This window comes from Macrobrachium nipponense, chromosome 12 (assembly GCF_015104395.2).
Source record: "Macrobrachium nipponense isolate FS-2020 chromosome 12, ASM1510439v2, whole genome shotgun sequence".
Classification (NCBI taxonomy): Eukaryota; Metazoa; Arthropoda; class Malacostraca; order Decapoda; family Palaemonidae; genus Macrobrachium; species Macrobrachium nipponense.
This window is the reverse complement of record NC_087205.1, coordinates 57,216,106-57,233,605: the sequence shown is the minus strand read 5'-3', so window position 1 is coordinate 57,233,605 and position 17,500 is coordinate 57,216,106. Positions and strand designations below refer to the sequence as shown.

General features: G+C 33.7%; 1 protein-coding gene across 1 annotated transcript in view; it reads left to right on the top strand.

Annotated features, from left to right (window-relative positions):
• The first annotated feature begins 4,939 nt into the window (after positions 1-4,939).
• The window catches only part of LOC135224815 (uncharacterized), a 721,072-nt gene continuing 708,511 nt past the window's right edge, over positions 4,940-17,500 (top strand). Inside the window, exons 1-2 of the mRNA XM_064264138.1 lie at positions 4,940-5,095; positions 8,209-8,301. Of these exons, the coding sequence (XP_064120208.1) occupies positions 4,940-5,095; positions 8,209-8,301 (249 nt within the window). The remainder of the gene's footprint in view (positions 5,096-8,208; positions 8,302-17,500) is intronic.

Below are 17,500 nucleotides of genomic sequence, written 5' to 3'. Positions count from 1 at the left end.
TTAAACAGAAAAGTCAAGCTATTTAATTGGTCTCATTTCATTCTAAGTATTTCATTGATAAATAATATCACTGAGCGACGAAAAATGCAAAGTTGAGAAAACCAGAGTAACTTTGTGAAGGGATAAAAATATTTGTGCGGAAAAAACTCGAAATAACGGAAACGCTGTTTAATCTGTGAGTTTGTGCACAGTCACACTCAACTAAAATGAAAAAGCATAAACGATCAAATGATAATAGAAAAAAAAAATATATATAGAAAAGTTGCTTTCAAATTATTTGTCAGTTCCAATTGTACCGCTATGTATTAATACTGGGTCCAACTTTTTTCATGTAAACAGTTGTATTAAAACCAAACTCAACAATATTTTAAAGCACTTTAGAAACGTACGAACGGTGAGACCATGAAGGCCGTCAACACGAAAACGGTACTATTATTATTCTGCTAAAAAATTTTCATTTCAAACATTTATAGCATTATAAAATCAAGAGCACGTTAGTTTCCAAGTTATTCTTCTATTTTCCAAATCAGTCTTAAATGACCTAACTTAAGAAATGGAAAATTGACGAATGAGACATTTTGTCCCTAGAGAATTTCAAGCTGAATATAATAAGAAACCAAATTTTATCGTACTCTGCAAACGTCAACGTTGTAGTGGCCTTTTTAGAAAGATTCTGCATCACTTCAGAGACAGTAGAAACAGATTTCAAAATAAACCTAATTAATATTGCCGCCATCTGTGTGTGAAACTTACTTCCACATACATATATACATGCACACATGCATACATGGCTTCCTTGCGGTTGAACCAAACCTTTCTTACCTCTTCTTTAATTTTCTCGTGTTTTCGGGCCTTGGCATTCTCTCTGGCACTTGCATTAGAAAATGTAACTATATTCTGTTGCTTTGCAGGCCATGTCACTCAGGTTTCTGTCTTACTTCTGATTAGTCTAAAATACTGTCACTATAGTGAGGTGATTCATGTGGGCTTCCACTAATCACGATTTGCTTTAACGATATTAGCTGTGGATATTTATCGTCAGTCCCCGAAAAATGAGCCCGCGTCACTCCGCATTGGAAACATGTCACACGTGTCATAGAAAAAAAAAGAAAAAAAAAAAAAAAAAAAAAAAAAAACGCTAGAAAATTGCAACAAAACAAGGTCGATGTCTGTTGCAATTCCCGGTGGTGTAACTTGAAAAATAAATCAAAACTACAATGAAGACGAAAAAGTAGCAACAAATAAAGGTATTTGTGGTTACAGCATAATTGGCATCTGGTGAACTGATCACCAAATGGTCTACGAAGAAGGGAAATTTGGAAGCCTAAAATAAAAAAAGAAAACTATTTCAACTATATTCAAAATAACCTAGTTTAAATATCAGAAGAATTCATGGAAAAAAGGTCAAAATATTCGAAGAGGTCATCACCTTCAAAGTAAGCGATCAAGAATATCAAAGGGAAAACGTTAAAAGCCATTGACAGAAACCAAGCAGAATGCTGACAAAAGTAGGTCAAGAATGTTGACTGAAACGATGACGGGGAATTCAGTGTTTATCAGGCAAGACAATATGCTGTCCGTGACTCTCTAATAGCAACCCCCGTAAATGATGCATAATAGTACCCTCGTATATGATGCATAATAGCAACCCCCGTAAATTATGCATAATAGCAACCTCGTAAATTATGCATAATAGCAACCCCCGTAAATGATACATAATAGCAACTTTGTAAATGATGCATAATAGCAACCTCATATATGATGCATAATAGCAACCCCCGTAAATTATGCATAATAGCAACCTCGTAAATTATGCATAATAGCAACCCCCGTAAATGATACATAATAGCAACTTTGTAAATGATGCATAATAGCAACCCCCATAAATGATGCATAATAGCAACGCCCGTAAATGATGTATAATAGCAACCTCATAAATTATGCATAATAGCAACCCCCGTAAATGATGTATAATACGCAAACCAAAAAAAACCCCTCATAATATAAAGTAATAATAGCAACCCCGTAAACTGATGCATAATAAGCAACCTCGTAATGATGCATAATAGTAACCCCTGTAGAATAAATATGCATAAGAGCAACCCCCTAAATGATGCCATATAGCAACCTTGAAATAAATGATGCCTAAAGGTTAAACCCATGAAAATGATGCATAATAGCAACCTGTAAATGATGCATAATAGCAACCTCGTAAATGATGCATAATGGTAACCCCTGTAAATGATGCATAATAGCAACCCCCGTAAATGATGCATAATAGCAACCTCGTATATGATGCATAATAACAACCCCCGTAAATGATGCATAATAGCAACCTCGTAAATGATGCATAATAGCAACCCCCATAAATGATGCATAATAGCAACCTCGTATATGATGCATAATAGCAACCCCTATAAATGATGCATATATCAACCTCGTAAATGATGCATAATAGCAACCCTGTAAATGATGCATAATAGCAACCTCGTAAATGATGCATAATAGCAACCTCGTAAACGATGCATAATAGCAACCTCGTGAATAATGCATAATAGCAACCTCATAAATGATGCATAATAGCAACCCCCATAAATTATGCATAATAGCAACCTCGTAAATGATGCATAATAGCAACCCCCATAAATGATGCATAATAGCAACCTCGTAAATGATGCAAATAGCAACCTCGTAAATGATGCATAATAGCAACCTCGTAAATGATGCATAATAGCAACCTCGTAAATGATGCGTAATAGCAACCTCCGTAAATGATGCATAATAGCAACCTCGTAAATGATGCATAATAGCACCCCCGTAAATGATGGATAAATAGCAACCCCCGTAAATGAAGCATAATAGCAACCTCGTAAATGATGCGTAATAGCAACCTCCGTAAATGATGCATAATAGCAACCTCGTAAATGATGCATAATAGCAACCTCGTAAATGATGCGTAATAGCAACCTCCGTAAATGATGCATAATAGCAACCTCGTAAATGATGCATAATAGCAACCCCCGTAAATGATGCATAATAGCAACCCCCGTAAATGATGCATAATAGCAACCTCGTAAATGATGCAAACATAAACATGGCATTTGTGAGTAGTACAAATATAAGGAGGTGTGCATCATGTAATATTTATTCATTCATGCGCATCAACGTATACATAAACGCACATACACAAATGCATTCTGTAACACACTGTAGTTATATATAGTATATATAGCATATTCTATGGTGGTGAAAGCAAATATGTGTAATAAAAAAATAATCAAATATGGAAGGGGGAGTATATCTTCCTAAAACCGAATTGTACTATCAAATAATTTGCCATTAAAATGGAATTAGTTATTAAAAGAAGAAAAAATTGTTACATTACTCGCACATGACCATATTCGTGTTTAAGAAGTTACTAACACTTTACACAACCTACGAGGCTTATGAGAAATACAACGATGAAGCTGTTTTGCTAGAATGAGTTGAATATATTTCGCAAGAAAAAATTAACGTCTTATACATAAAACATTTTCTTGGCAAAACAATCAACGTTTTTTTTAAACATTAAATATTTAATTTTTTGTGCTATCAACGATTTAACTTAGGTTAACAACTATATATAGCAATCAAACGCTAAAAGAAAATCTGTTTCAACATCACATGCAAATTGACAATTAAATATCGCATATAGCATCTGAAGCTATATAGCATACAAGGATCTTTTATAACCATAATTGTCACCATAATTAGCTTAAAGTAAATTAGCACTTTCTTCATAACTCATTTTAGCTCCTTATGTTTGTTGCCAAGGAAGTGTTCTCCAGATGGAATGTTTGGCCCTTGCATGGGAGTCTTTAAAGGTGTAGCTGCCATTTTGGCCTTTCCGTGAGTATCGCACAAAATCCGAAATATGAAATGAGACTCACTGCTGATATTGTCGCAAGAATTGATGTAAAAGCTGAGGAGACATCAAAGACTTCTATATAAAATTGGGTATGACGCGGAACGACAAAATATGTAAGAAAACCGTAAACTTTAACCGACGGATCAATGAGAGTAGTCGTACAGGCCACATAATGGCCTGTAAATAAAAAGGCAACAGAAAGTGAACGTGAATGATGATGTAGAAAGTGTGATCAGAAATTATATCAAGATCACCAATAACGAAAGATGCCTCCACCTTAAAAAAAGAAGCTACCAGTAAAGGTTTTCTTTAACAATTTTCATAATAAGGCAGTCAAAAGAGGCACACAGCGTTGACCTCTATGGCTCAGGCACTTGGAGGTTATGAATAAACGAATTTAAGAGTGAACTAGGTGAACTGATTGCAAACAAGACCAGCGGAAAAAGTTCTTGGTGAAAGAAACATGGAGAAACAAACAAGAATTAGCAGACAGACTGAAATGCATAATGGATCGATGTAAGTGAGGCTGGGGTAAGTACAGATCTAAAACTTTGCCACAAATCCAGGAAACAGCTCAGAAAATGAACTTAAGAGCTATTAATTTAGGGGCTTATGTGCCGACGGTATCTGGCATTCCTGAGTTGTCACCATACGCAAAGTTACTTTAAACGACCAGCAGTAAAACACCAGATCATCTAAACGATTAGTTATCCAGGAGAGTGTATTTCGAAAACTGGTACAGATGCCTTAATAAGTGATCACGACCGCTATTTCGGGGGGCGAAGGTATTACGGGCTTTTTGCTTGAAAGGCCTTGACATCTATTTCTTGATATACTTAAGCCTTCCTGCGTCGACAGTATAAGCCACACAAATGTAGAGGGTGAAGCCTCAGGGACTGTCATACATCCAGACAGACAGACAGCAGCAACAGCAGCAGCAGCAGCAGCAGCAGACACAATGGCCTGAGTCAAGTAGGCAGAGAGAGAGAGGGAGAGAGAGAAGTGGGTATCAGCACAGCACCAGGGAGACCCATGCAGCATCACCACCGCTATCTGAGATACGCGGGTGCGAGGGAACTGCCATCTCTCTCCACACACACCGCAGCTCTGGGGTTGGAGCGAAAACAGTTCTGCTTCTGCCGCCAAAGAGAGAGGACGTCTGGTGCCTTAAGCCCTCTTGGTGAAAAGGTGTGTGGGTGGTCGGGGGTGAAGGGTTGAAGTGCAATCCGTCTAATCGTCAAGGAATTTAACGATGGGAATTTGCAACATTGTGAAACCAATGTCTATGGTAGATACAATAGTGTGCTTTCATTATGGAAAGGTGGTGATGTAAAATATACCTCTTTTATGCAAGGGAAATATATTTATTTATTCTGGAATGAATTGCATTAAACCTGATAGTCACAGAACACAGATCATGATTAAATTGTTACACACAATTCACACAGTGATTCTTTCTGATTCAGAATCAAAGCAAATCTGATCATCAATGAAAATTGCTGTTTAAGTAAAGAATAAAAAAAATGTCTCAACCGAAGGGGAAAAATGATGCATATTGCAATTTCGATACAGCGGCCCATCAATTATTTCCACATTTCAGAGAGAAAAAATTAGAGTCATTCATTATCAGTGAAAGCAGCTGTGCATTCAAACATCAGACAAAGGAAAAGCAAACAGTGGCTTGCTCTGCTCCGTGTTAATTGTGCTTTCAAAAGACTAGTACGTCCAGACCTTCCATCCCCCCTTCCCTCATTCTAACTCCCCGCCGTAATAGTCGATCATTTCCAATTTCATTTCGTCATCCTTTCCATTTATCATTCTCTCTTTACCGTCATTTCCTTCATCATCTCTCGCACAACTCCTATTCACGGTCTCGCTCAAACTAAATTAGAATTCTCTTCACTTTAGGATTCTCGTAGCCAAGGCTCCTTATTCTTTCTTTTTGTTCGTCAGCCAAATCAAATCGCAATTCATGTTCTCGCGATGCCTCCTCGGCTTACTGGCGAAAGCAGAGAAGATCAGTCGCTTCTCCAGGCCGAGTGAAAAGTCGGTTACATAAGACGACTAGGATTGGATTCATTTACAAGACTACAATCGACAAATCATTTACGGACATTTTCACTTCCATTCTATTTCTAAAAGATGATAATGTTGGTCCTGGCTTCACCTTCATATACGATACAGAAACTAAGAAATTACAAAGGAATTAATTTACACAATACTTCAAAACCGCTTTTTATAAATTATAGTAATTCAGGAATACATAAAGACAAAAAAACTGACAAATTAGTAAATCTACAAAATATCAATTCAGTTTTGATAAAATTCACAATAATTCAGGTATATCTGTACCAAAATTATTGGTTCATCATATACGAGACGAATTCTAAAATGATAAAATCGTATACATCTTTTTTTTAAATTCAGTTCTAAAGTAACAATATGCTAGGATTATTTAGTTTCTCAACGAAAACGTTCAATTACAAACCGGATGAAAATGCACAAAGGCGGCTTAATCAAGTATTCTGCTGTTCAACTTCAACTTCGTGTCACCGGACTGCTTTGCTTTGTATTGCCTGCTTTGTGGATGCAACATCGCTACGCAGACAAATTGCAAAGCCTAAGTGAACAGGTTACCTTTGTACCGCCTTCATGATATTAGTACAGCTGTTATCAAGGTTTCCTTAGTTTGCTTCCAAAAATATGTTAATATACAGATGTGAATAGATACGCAAATGAGTTGACAATACTTTTATACTTATGACTATTTAGTACGTGTATATATATATATATATATATATATATATATATATATATATATATATATATATATATATAATGTGTATGTATATGTATATCAACACAAACATATATATACACAGACATACATATAAATGACAGTGTATTTGTGTGTCCGTATGCGTTTCTAAATATTCTTATACATTTTCTATTAATCGAAAACTTACGAATTCATATAAATATACGCACAGACAAACGGGCATATTTTTATGTACGAGTGTATACGTCAAGTACCATTGTGTATAGCCCAACTCAGACATGCATGCGGAGAAAGACAGAGCGAAACTTTCACCTTCAAACCGCTGATCGACATCAGCCATAGACGATTGCCATCTCAACTTCATTTCGAAGCGATATGGAGTTTTACAGGACGGAGCTCACCCACACCATTTTTATCATATGCTTCAACATTTTCCTCTCTCTGCTGATTTGCCTTCTGTTCCCTTTGTGCCAGTAACCGAATGTCTGCGTAGGGCCCATGAGAAAATGAGACAGAGAAAAGGTTCTCAAAATTTTTATTGCTGCCATATATTGCCGTGTTGGAAGGCTATCGCTGTGCAGTCTGCTTTCCGTGACTTCCTCCATTGTTCTCGTGTTAAGAGTCAGGAAACCTATTCGCAAAAAAGGCCAAAGTTATGAGCAAAGCCTAAGAGCAAGTAAAGGTGACCATGAAAATGCGTTTCTTATACAAACATACACACACACACACACACACTCACACAATCAACTTTTCAACTTAAGGTGTCATGGAATTCCTGGATGGTAAAATTTAGAGGTTAATCCATACATCATTTGACCATTTACAGAGATTCAATCAAATCTTATTTCATTCAAAATACCTGATGTTCTTTCCTTCTTTGAAATAAGATCATAGACACTTTTTCTCGGAAAAACGTAAAAATAAACGGAGCGGGCACTGCTACAAAACACTGGTATTATATATATATATATATATATATATATATATATATATATATATATATATGTATACTATATACATATTATATGCATATATATATACACACACACACATATATATAATATATATATACGTATATATATTTATATATATATATATATATATATATCTATATATATATATATATATAATATATATATCATAATATATATATATATATATATATATATATATATAATACATGCATGTATACTAAAAACATACATACAAAAATACATAGATACATACATATATATATATATCATATATATAACAAATCTAATTCAGTATACTGACATGGAAACCCCATTGAATGCACGTAGAAAATGCCAAAATTATCAAAATTCGAACATGCTAAAAGAAATGTAAGACAAAGCATTAAATTAGTTATGCAACCACTAAGAAAAGCGAATTGAAACAGAAGTGGTCGTCTCTAAACCCCAGAAAGTCCCATGAAATAAGAATCTCACTGTTTTGTATTTTGTCCGTTGTAGTCAATCGGCCTACTGTTTTAATGAACAAATCCTGCATTCTATTTTCGTAGATTATCCTTGAGGAGATTACTCAACCATACTCATTCGCACTCTTCGTGTCGGAAATTTATCTCTTCGAGGAAACAGAGCAGTCTACGACCAAGGTAAGTAAGTCCAGGAAGGAAACCTTCTGTTCTAGGAATGTCTAGTTTCTTTCATATCTTTATATTAAAAAGATTTTTTACGGACTGAATATTCTCTAAGGAAATGCTGGGCGAAATAAGTAATCACCTTCCCCGGTTTTTGACCAGGAACGTTCTGTATATATATATATATATATATATATATATTATATATATTTATATATATATAATATATCATATACATAGGGACAGAATACTCCATATGTATATATATATATATCAGATATATCTATATACATATATATATATACATATATATATATCTATATATATATGTATCATACATATCTATATATATATATATATATATCTATATATATATATACATATATACATATATCTATATATATATATATATATATATATATACATATCTATACTATACTCATAGATATATATATATATATATAAATACCTATCATATATATATAGACTATATTATCTATATATAATACATATATATTATAATATATAATACATATATATACTATACTAATATATATATATCTACATATCTAATATACATATATAACATACATATATACATATATATACATTCTAAATAATTAACGTCTACAATATATATATACTCCAATTATATCAAAAACCTATATATACGAATTATACATATATATATATACATATATATAGATACATATATATTATAATTATACATATATATATCTACATATATATATACCTATATATACATATATATATATAAATAATATATGTATATAATATATATATATATTAATCTATATAACATAATACACACACATATATTACTATTTACATATATATATATATATATATATATATAGTATATATATATATATATAATATATATATACTATATATATATACATATATTTAGCTCATTCAATTAGTGAAAACTAGCGCGGACTTGTTCTCTAGGAACCGGTGATCAGATATATATGATGTTCCTCCTAACAATTGAGAAGGGCCTTTTTCCATCCGCTTAATGATGCACTCAATTTTCTCTTGGTCATGTAGGACTTATCTGTAATATCTAAAGCACACAAACACACCCAAGTACACAGGGTACTGAATGTGTATATTGAGATATTAAACAGGTTCAAAAGGCTCGAAACCTATATACGAAAAGTACATAGTATCTCGGTATCTTGATCTCTAAACACATACATACATAAATTCATATATATATATATATATATATATAATATATATATATATATATATATATATATACACACATTATATATATATATATATATTATAATATAAATATAATATGTATATACACGCAGGCATTATATCATATATAATGTAAATATACATACAACATATAAATACATATGTATAAATATATAATGTCGATTAATAGAAAACAGCGTTCATATTGTACGGCGATGCAGTATCACACTTTAAGTTGTTGACATGAAATATCGGTGTTAAAGTAAGCTCTAGAAAATGTCCCTAACAAATTGCAGCAGTTTTTACTACTCATGTAAGGGATCTCTTTCAGTAAAAATTTAAAACTAACAATCTTTTAGTTATAACATGTTCTCTATGATCTACTATCGAGGAACCCATAAATCTTTACCATAGGCAAACGAGAAAAGATGTCCATCCCGTTTTTCGTTGAGGTGTCTCAGGGGCAGGTATCAGGAATTCAAAGCTTGGCTGTCACAGACTTATGTCTGTATAGACATACGTGGTGTACATCTTATTCCCCTTTACTGTTTCGTCCTCCTAGTTAACCATCCACGAAGAACGTCAAAATACCCCTGGAAATATCATTCTTCATTTCCAAATATATATATATATATATATATATATATATATATATATATATATATATATATATATATATATATATATATATTATATATATATATATATATATATATATATATATATATATATATAAATTAACAGAAATTTTAGTTTGGACTATGATTGTAAAGGCATTTGTTGAAACGAATGGCGAGTATCTCAGCTTATAATAAACCTATTACATTGACTTAGAACGTGATAGTACCTTAACAATTAGGTATTCATATTGTAACTATCAGATTTTAGAACGTGATAATACCTTAACAATTAGATATTTTTATTTGTAAAAATCAGATTTTGTTCCAGTATAACAATCGCATCCATCTATTGTTACAATCGGACTTCTGCACTGTAACAATCAGAAGTTATCCTATTGTAATCATATTAGGATCAGATCCTTGTATTATAATCATCCGAGCTATCTATTGTAGTGACCACCAGCATTGTGGTGTAGAACACTGTTTAACATTCTTTGAGCTCATTTAATTAGTTCACCCTAAAGAGGATGGGCTGTCGTGTAGCCTGCGTTAATACATTCATTCTGATTTGAAGAAATATATTCTTTAGCCCAGAGAGAGAGAGAGAGAGAGAGAGAGAGAGAGAGAGAGAGAGAGAGAGAGCGCGCATCGGAAAAAGATGTGTTTTTAATTTTCATGCACGAGAGACAGTGATACATGGGAAAATAAAATGTTTATATGATCGTTACATGGAACTCGAGGGATCGGTGAATAGTAAAGATGGCTGCACTGCGCGTCACTGAGGGCAAAATGTTGTCAGAGAATAATGTTGACGTACAGTCATCTAAAAAGATAAAATCCATAACATCACTTTTTAACAACGGAATGATTTTCTCATATGAAGAGAAGACTGGGCATTGCAGATATAACGATGATGCATCCCACTGAAATGATCCCGAAGACATCCAAACAGCCGATGGTTGGAAGCGTTTGGCGCACTTTTAAGTTCCGATTCGGTGTGTACCTTTTGATAACACGGGACTCTGAGTGAGTGACTGACACTTGACTGACTGCAGCCCGGCACAAGAAGTTCGCCAAGAGCAGACGAAAGAAACTTGTGATGGAGGAGCAATCGCTAACTATTCTCGCAGCAAATAACTCCGCCAGTTCATTAACGCATCTAAATGCATTCGACAAACTGGGGATTAAGCGAGGTTAAGCGAGCTCAGCGTGAAATTCTTCTTAGGAGGCCTTAATTAACGAATACTCCGGCTCGAAATGTTTCATTGCAGCACCATTAATCAGCTAAGGGCAAATATGGCTCAGCCAAAAGGACCAGTTCGAATATTTCATATTCTGTCGGTTTCAAAGATCAAGTCTCCTGAATTTGGAGTTTGAATCGAGTTGTATCAATACATTCACACTCAATCATGGGATGCAAGTAACGAAGGAATACAGAAAATAACTTGCTGTTCAATATCTATAGAACATGAGTCTGATTAATGTATAATAGCACTCTATGAAAGTTCAAAGTCAATTCAGAACGTGAAAAGGCTTTTCAAATTTACATTTTCAGAAAAGCACATTTATTGATGGTTTCTTCACAAGCTCAGTATTTCCAACAGCTGACTTACCTGGACACTTTATAAACCCATGAACCTCTACGACTAAGCAAAAATGAAAATTGTTTAATATCATTACTATCTGAACTTATGCGAACATAACAGACAATCATATTGGCTGACTGTCCTTTCATGCAGGAATAAAGATGGGAGCAAGCATACACAGGAACGCCCACACGCACATAACTATAAATCACCAACCGAAATCAACGAGTAATGGCAGTTTGAATTCGACTGATGACCGCTCATTCTAACTTCCTCGCTCACAAGAGGTAAAGAAAAAAAAAAAAAAACCACGAATTTGGAATCCGACACGATGATAATTTCACCTTAATGCGTTTCCTTCCGAGAGACTGATTTCCAATCACCCGCAGCTCAAAGAACGCTGCTATGAATGGACAGAATTCAGAATCAGATATTAATATGTTTATATTATGGATAAAACTCCGGAGGCATTCAGGTGGAACGCTTTCATGTGGATTTCATGCCAAAAAGGTACACCGCCGTGGTTGAATACGGCCCACTATTCATTTGGGCGTCCTGCCATGCCGGTATTTTCGACGTCCTGCGAGAGAAGACGACAGTTTTCCTCAAGGGAACGTCCACGAGGCTCCCATATTGCCACGATTAATTCGGGGTTGCTTTGAACAGACGGACTCATTCTTTTTCTTTTACAGAAGTTGAACGAGTAATTCGACATAATGCAGTTGTTCATTTGTCGTTGTTTCATCGTCAAGACTAAACAGTTTATAGTGCCAGAATAAAGTAAAAAAAAGAAGATATCCAAACAGATGCAGCATAGCTTTTTAACGAATCATGAATGGAGAGAGAGAGAGAGGAGAGAGAGAGAGAGAGAGATGGCTTTGTTCCATCATCTCTCCTCTCCCATACTTCGCTTTTCCTGTTACTCTCCCTATCTGGTTCCTATTCCCATTTTCCCTCTGTTTGATTACTCAATCACCGTTCTATTCAACTCCACCCCAAAAACACCAAGGCTAATACCCTCCGAGAGTAATTGAGTAATGAATAACTATCTAATATATTGAATAACTATCACAATAAATGATAAATCTTATCTAATTAATTTGCGATTAATAAGGTTACAATCAAATGGTAGGGTCTGAGCTGCTTATGTTTAGTACTCCATGATGAACTAAGTTTCTGTTAGAAATGACTGAGGCAACGTTCACAAAAGTTCAGGGCAAATGCAAAACCTCGACAACCCTTCATTTAATCCTGCTTGCGACAGAAGAGGGAGAGAGATGGGGAATAAATTGTTTATTATTATTATTATTATTATTATTATTATTATTATTATTATTATTATTATTATTATTATTATTATTATTATTATAAAAGAAACAAGGAACTAGAGGGCATCTTCCACAGAAAAGACTGCCTTTACGTTGAAAAAGGAAATAAAACCGTAAGAAAGAAAGCAGAGAAACAGGCTATCACAGACACAAACGAAATAAAGGAATGAGCCAAAGAAAGACAAGTCAAGAAACTTCATTCCAAACCTGGAGTGTCACGGTAAACAGGCTGTGTTACATTCCAAAGTATGCAAATAGTGGTTATACTGCAACTAAATACTCCACTTGAAAAAAGCAACTACCACGAAAAGTAGCACGGATATGTCAGTGAACATAACTAAAACTCAGGGATGTCGATAGTCAAAAATACCCTAAAAAAGGAGTGTCATCTTTCAAAAATATATGTATACAATGTACGAGCTTGTTGGCTGCCACTTTGCGTACAGGAACCCGTCACTGCTGTCTCCCCTACCTACCCTCCTCCCTCCCGGGGTGGATAAACATGTTTGCAGGAGAGTGGGTGTCTCCTCTACCCTCTTGTTCCCCTTCCTACTTCGCCCCTGGTTCCGGTTTGCAGGGGATAGGTGGCTGTGTCATGTCGCGGGGAGGACACCCAGGTTTTATTTTATATATATATATATATATATATATGTATACACACACACACACACACACACATATATATATATATATACATATACATATATACATATATATATGTATAATATATATACATACATACATACACATATATATGTATAAACACACACACACACACACACATATATATATATATATATATATATATATATATATATATATATATATATTATATTATATATATTATACATATATATATATGTATATATATATATATATATATATATATATATATATATATAGAAAGCTTAAAATTAATACTTCTGATTAAATAACGAAAACCCTAAGTAATGATATAAAATACAGATAATAAAAAGTCGTATTTTATATACAATATAAAGGGAACGGTACGATGAATTTTTCTGTTAATTTATGATTAAAATTACGCCTCATAACTTACGTATACAATCCTCGCTCATTAAAGTAATTCAGGAACTGTCACTTGCAACCAAAACTCCGAATGAGATCCCTTATTTTCATTGCCTTTCTAGTGTGATGAGAATATTATAGTTTAGAGTTTTAACCTCAGCTGATTGACGCTTTTTTTTTGTTTACCTCAGTTAAATCAGCCAAAACATCGAAACAATGGTACAATAACGACATTTTTATTTGTAAATAAGTTTGTTTTCATGCCTTACTTTTTGAATATACAAAAATCTACCATGTTCATTTTAAATATATTTGTGATATACGTACCTCTACAGACATAGTCCTGTTGTTGTTTTAGTAAAACTACTACTGTTACTAATCAGTATGAGTAACTAATTTTAGCATGTTGCTTTAATTACTACTACTACTACTACTACTACTACTACTACTACTACTACTACTACTACTACTACTACTTCAAGAGTAACCTTTATTTCATCCAACTGCTAGGAGATAATTTCTAAATATATACATCAACTGTAAGTTGTAATGTATGGAGTCACGGCAAAGGTTTACCACTTCACGACATGAAACTAAATTATGAAAATAATTACTCATGTTCAGGCAGGTTGCATTACGTTTAACGTATAACAGAACATCAGGTTGTAGGAGAAGCTATCAGAAAAAACTTCAAAAAGATACAAACTCAAACTTTTAAAACATAATGAGGCCATGAAAAGTTTACCTCAACTTCCGTTATGGAAATCTTGTTTATAACTCGGGTTTAGAATTGCATTAAAATTAAGTTTCCGGAACATTATTAGTCTCGTTATTAATGAAACCTTATGACATGGTATGACGTGTCTTGCACAAGAAGAAAACTACGTTATAATACAAGAATTTGAATCCAATACAAAATCAGGTGGAGGAACTTCATAGAACTGGATAAAAATAAGGGAAGACTAGACCATACTATTATTTTTTTAATGGTAATTTGTAATATGGTAAGTAAGCATGAAAAATTAAAACAAATACAACAGTAAAAAAAAAATATAAAGATAGATATGAGAAATTGATAGTACCTATAACAACCATAGCAGTAATAGTACTAATGAATAGACCATTTCAATTCCACGGTTATTTGAAGAGCAAACCTTTTCCTTCAATAGTTCAGCAGCTAGAGCTACATAGTAATGACGACAAAAACGCAACTTGTCTTATATAGTCTCAAATATATAACTAAGTAATACTGCAACAATCTTATTAGGATGATAATTGGAACATTCATATACTCAGTTTGAGGAGACGTGCATATTACAAAAGGCAGACATTAATGAATTGTAAAGCAAGAACAAAGGTTTGCTGAATAAAAAGAAATAAATAAAATTCCTTACAGTCTAAATGGTATTTTGTTTCATGTTTTACCGGAGGTATATTTCACAGAGTATACCTTAAGGCTACAATGAAGGAAGCGTCACTTTAGAAAAAGTGTTTTTTCCCTGTTTAACACAGGCTTGGTTATGAGCCAAAGGATGACTGTGATAGTGTACATACTAATGCTGAATACTCTCTCTCTCTCTCTCTCTCTCTCTCTCTATCTCTCATCTCTCTATAATATATATATTATATATATATATATATATATATATATATATAATACATATATATATATATACATTTACATACATTATTCATACATATATATATATAATTAATTAATTTAATACATATAATTATACATACACACACACACACACACACACACACATATATATATATATATATACATATATACATATATATATATATATATATATAATTCGCCATACCACTGGAACAGTGTACAAGCAGATAAACATAAGAGACCCTCTTCGAGCTGACACGTTAATAATAAGATAATTTGCATATTTCAAATTTTGTTTCCTTTTCCGCTGAGGTATTAAGAAATTGCTATTTGGAGATGTAAAGAAAATAGAATGGATAACTCTTAATACTCTGCACTGAAAACTAATAGAATAATGTCTGCAACACCGAAGTAGCGTCTACAATAAGTGCGATCTTTACACTTACCCTGATATAAGGCCTAATCTTTAACCTACTACCAAGGGTTAGATAAAGTCTATAAGATATGAGTATTGCCACTTTTCTGCAAGATGTGCCGGTTAAATGATACGGAGAGAGAGAGAGAGAGAGAGAGAGAGAGAGAGAGAGAGAGAGAGAGAGAGAGAGAACACTTACTGAGATTTAATGCAATATCACAGCTTCCCTCGTCTTTATGGCTTCTACTCATTCCCTAAGATTAAAAAACTTTGTCGCTATTATAATTAACTTCCTCTTAGCAATTTCACTCTTCCGGTGTCACCCAATGGAGAACAGTATATTAGATTCCGATAACAGTAATTTGGCTGACGGTATTGCCATTCTCTCTCTCTCTCTCTCTCTCTCTCTCTCTCTCTCTCTCTCTCTCTCCAATTGATTTATTGTTGATTTGGGATGAAGCCGAAGCCTAAACGATATCCACGGAAGTGATGTGCGATGCAAACGAAAGCGTTCTCTCTTTGGAGCGATTTTGAAACAAATGGAATTCAGAACGCAATGATCAAAGATTTTGCCATTTATTGTAGCGTCACATCCGAATCGCCAGGTTCATACATTGCATGCTATTCCTGGTGTTTTGTGCATTGATATACACACGTACGCAAAACAGACACAGAACCATTATGTGTGAGTATGTCTAGGAGGAGTGGTTTTACCGCGGATGAATTGCCGGCCTGTGTTGTTGATAGAAACAAGAGGTTGCTATTAAATCTACGGCAACATATATCCACATTTTCTTTCTACAGTTCAAAGAAATTACCGTTCACGTATCGGCAGCGATCACAAGAGATTATAGAATAATGGAACGGTAAATGAGCTTATGGAAGAAAAAATAATAAATTAGTAAAAAATAAAAACCCTTGGAAATACTATGATCTGCTCACAAATGTAAATCCTGTTAGCAAGAGGAGAATAAAATTAATGTCTGTAAATCATGAACGACTAAATTTAACACGCCTAGTGTCGTTTTAGTTGGATTGGGAAAAAGTTTAAGTTAAATAAGTGATTAAAACAACAACTTGAATACAGCAATAAACAACACAAAAGAGAAGTACATTTGCAGTTTGTCTGAAAAAATGGTGTTTCTCATAAAAAAGTTTCTTCCTCTGATCTTATACCCATAATGCACGTTATGTGGAAGGTAACTGAATATTTGGATAAGGTATTAATTGCACACACACATACACACATAGATATATATGCTATAGTTTATGTATCATAGCTTTCCAATGAATAAGAAGTCTCTTGCTTGAAGAAGCACTGAAGTACATTTATTTTTGTCAGTTTGCGCTTCCTCTTGTTTGTCAATGGCACGTTGGGC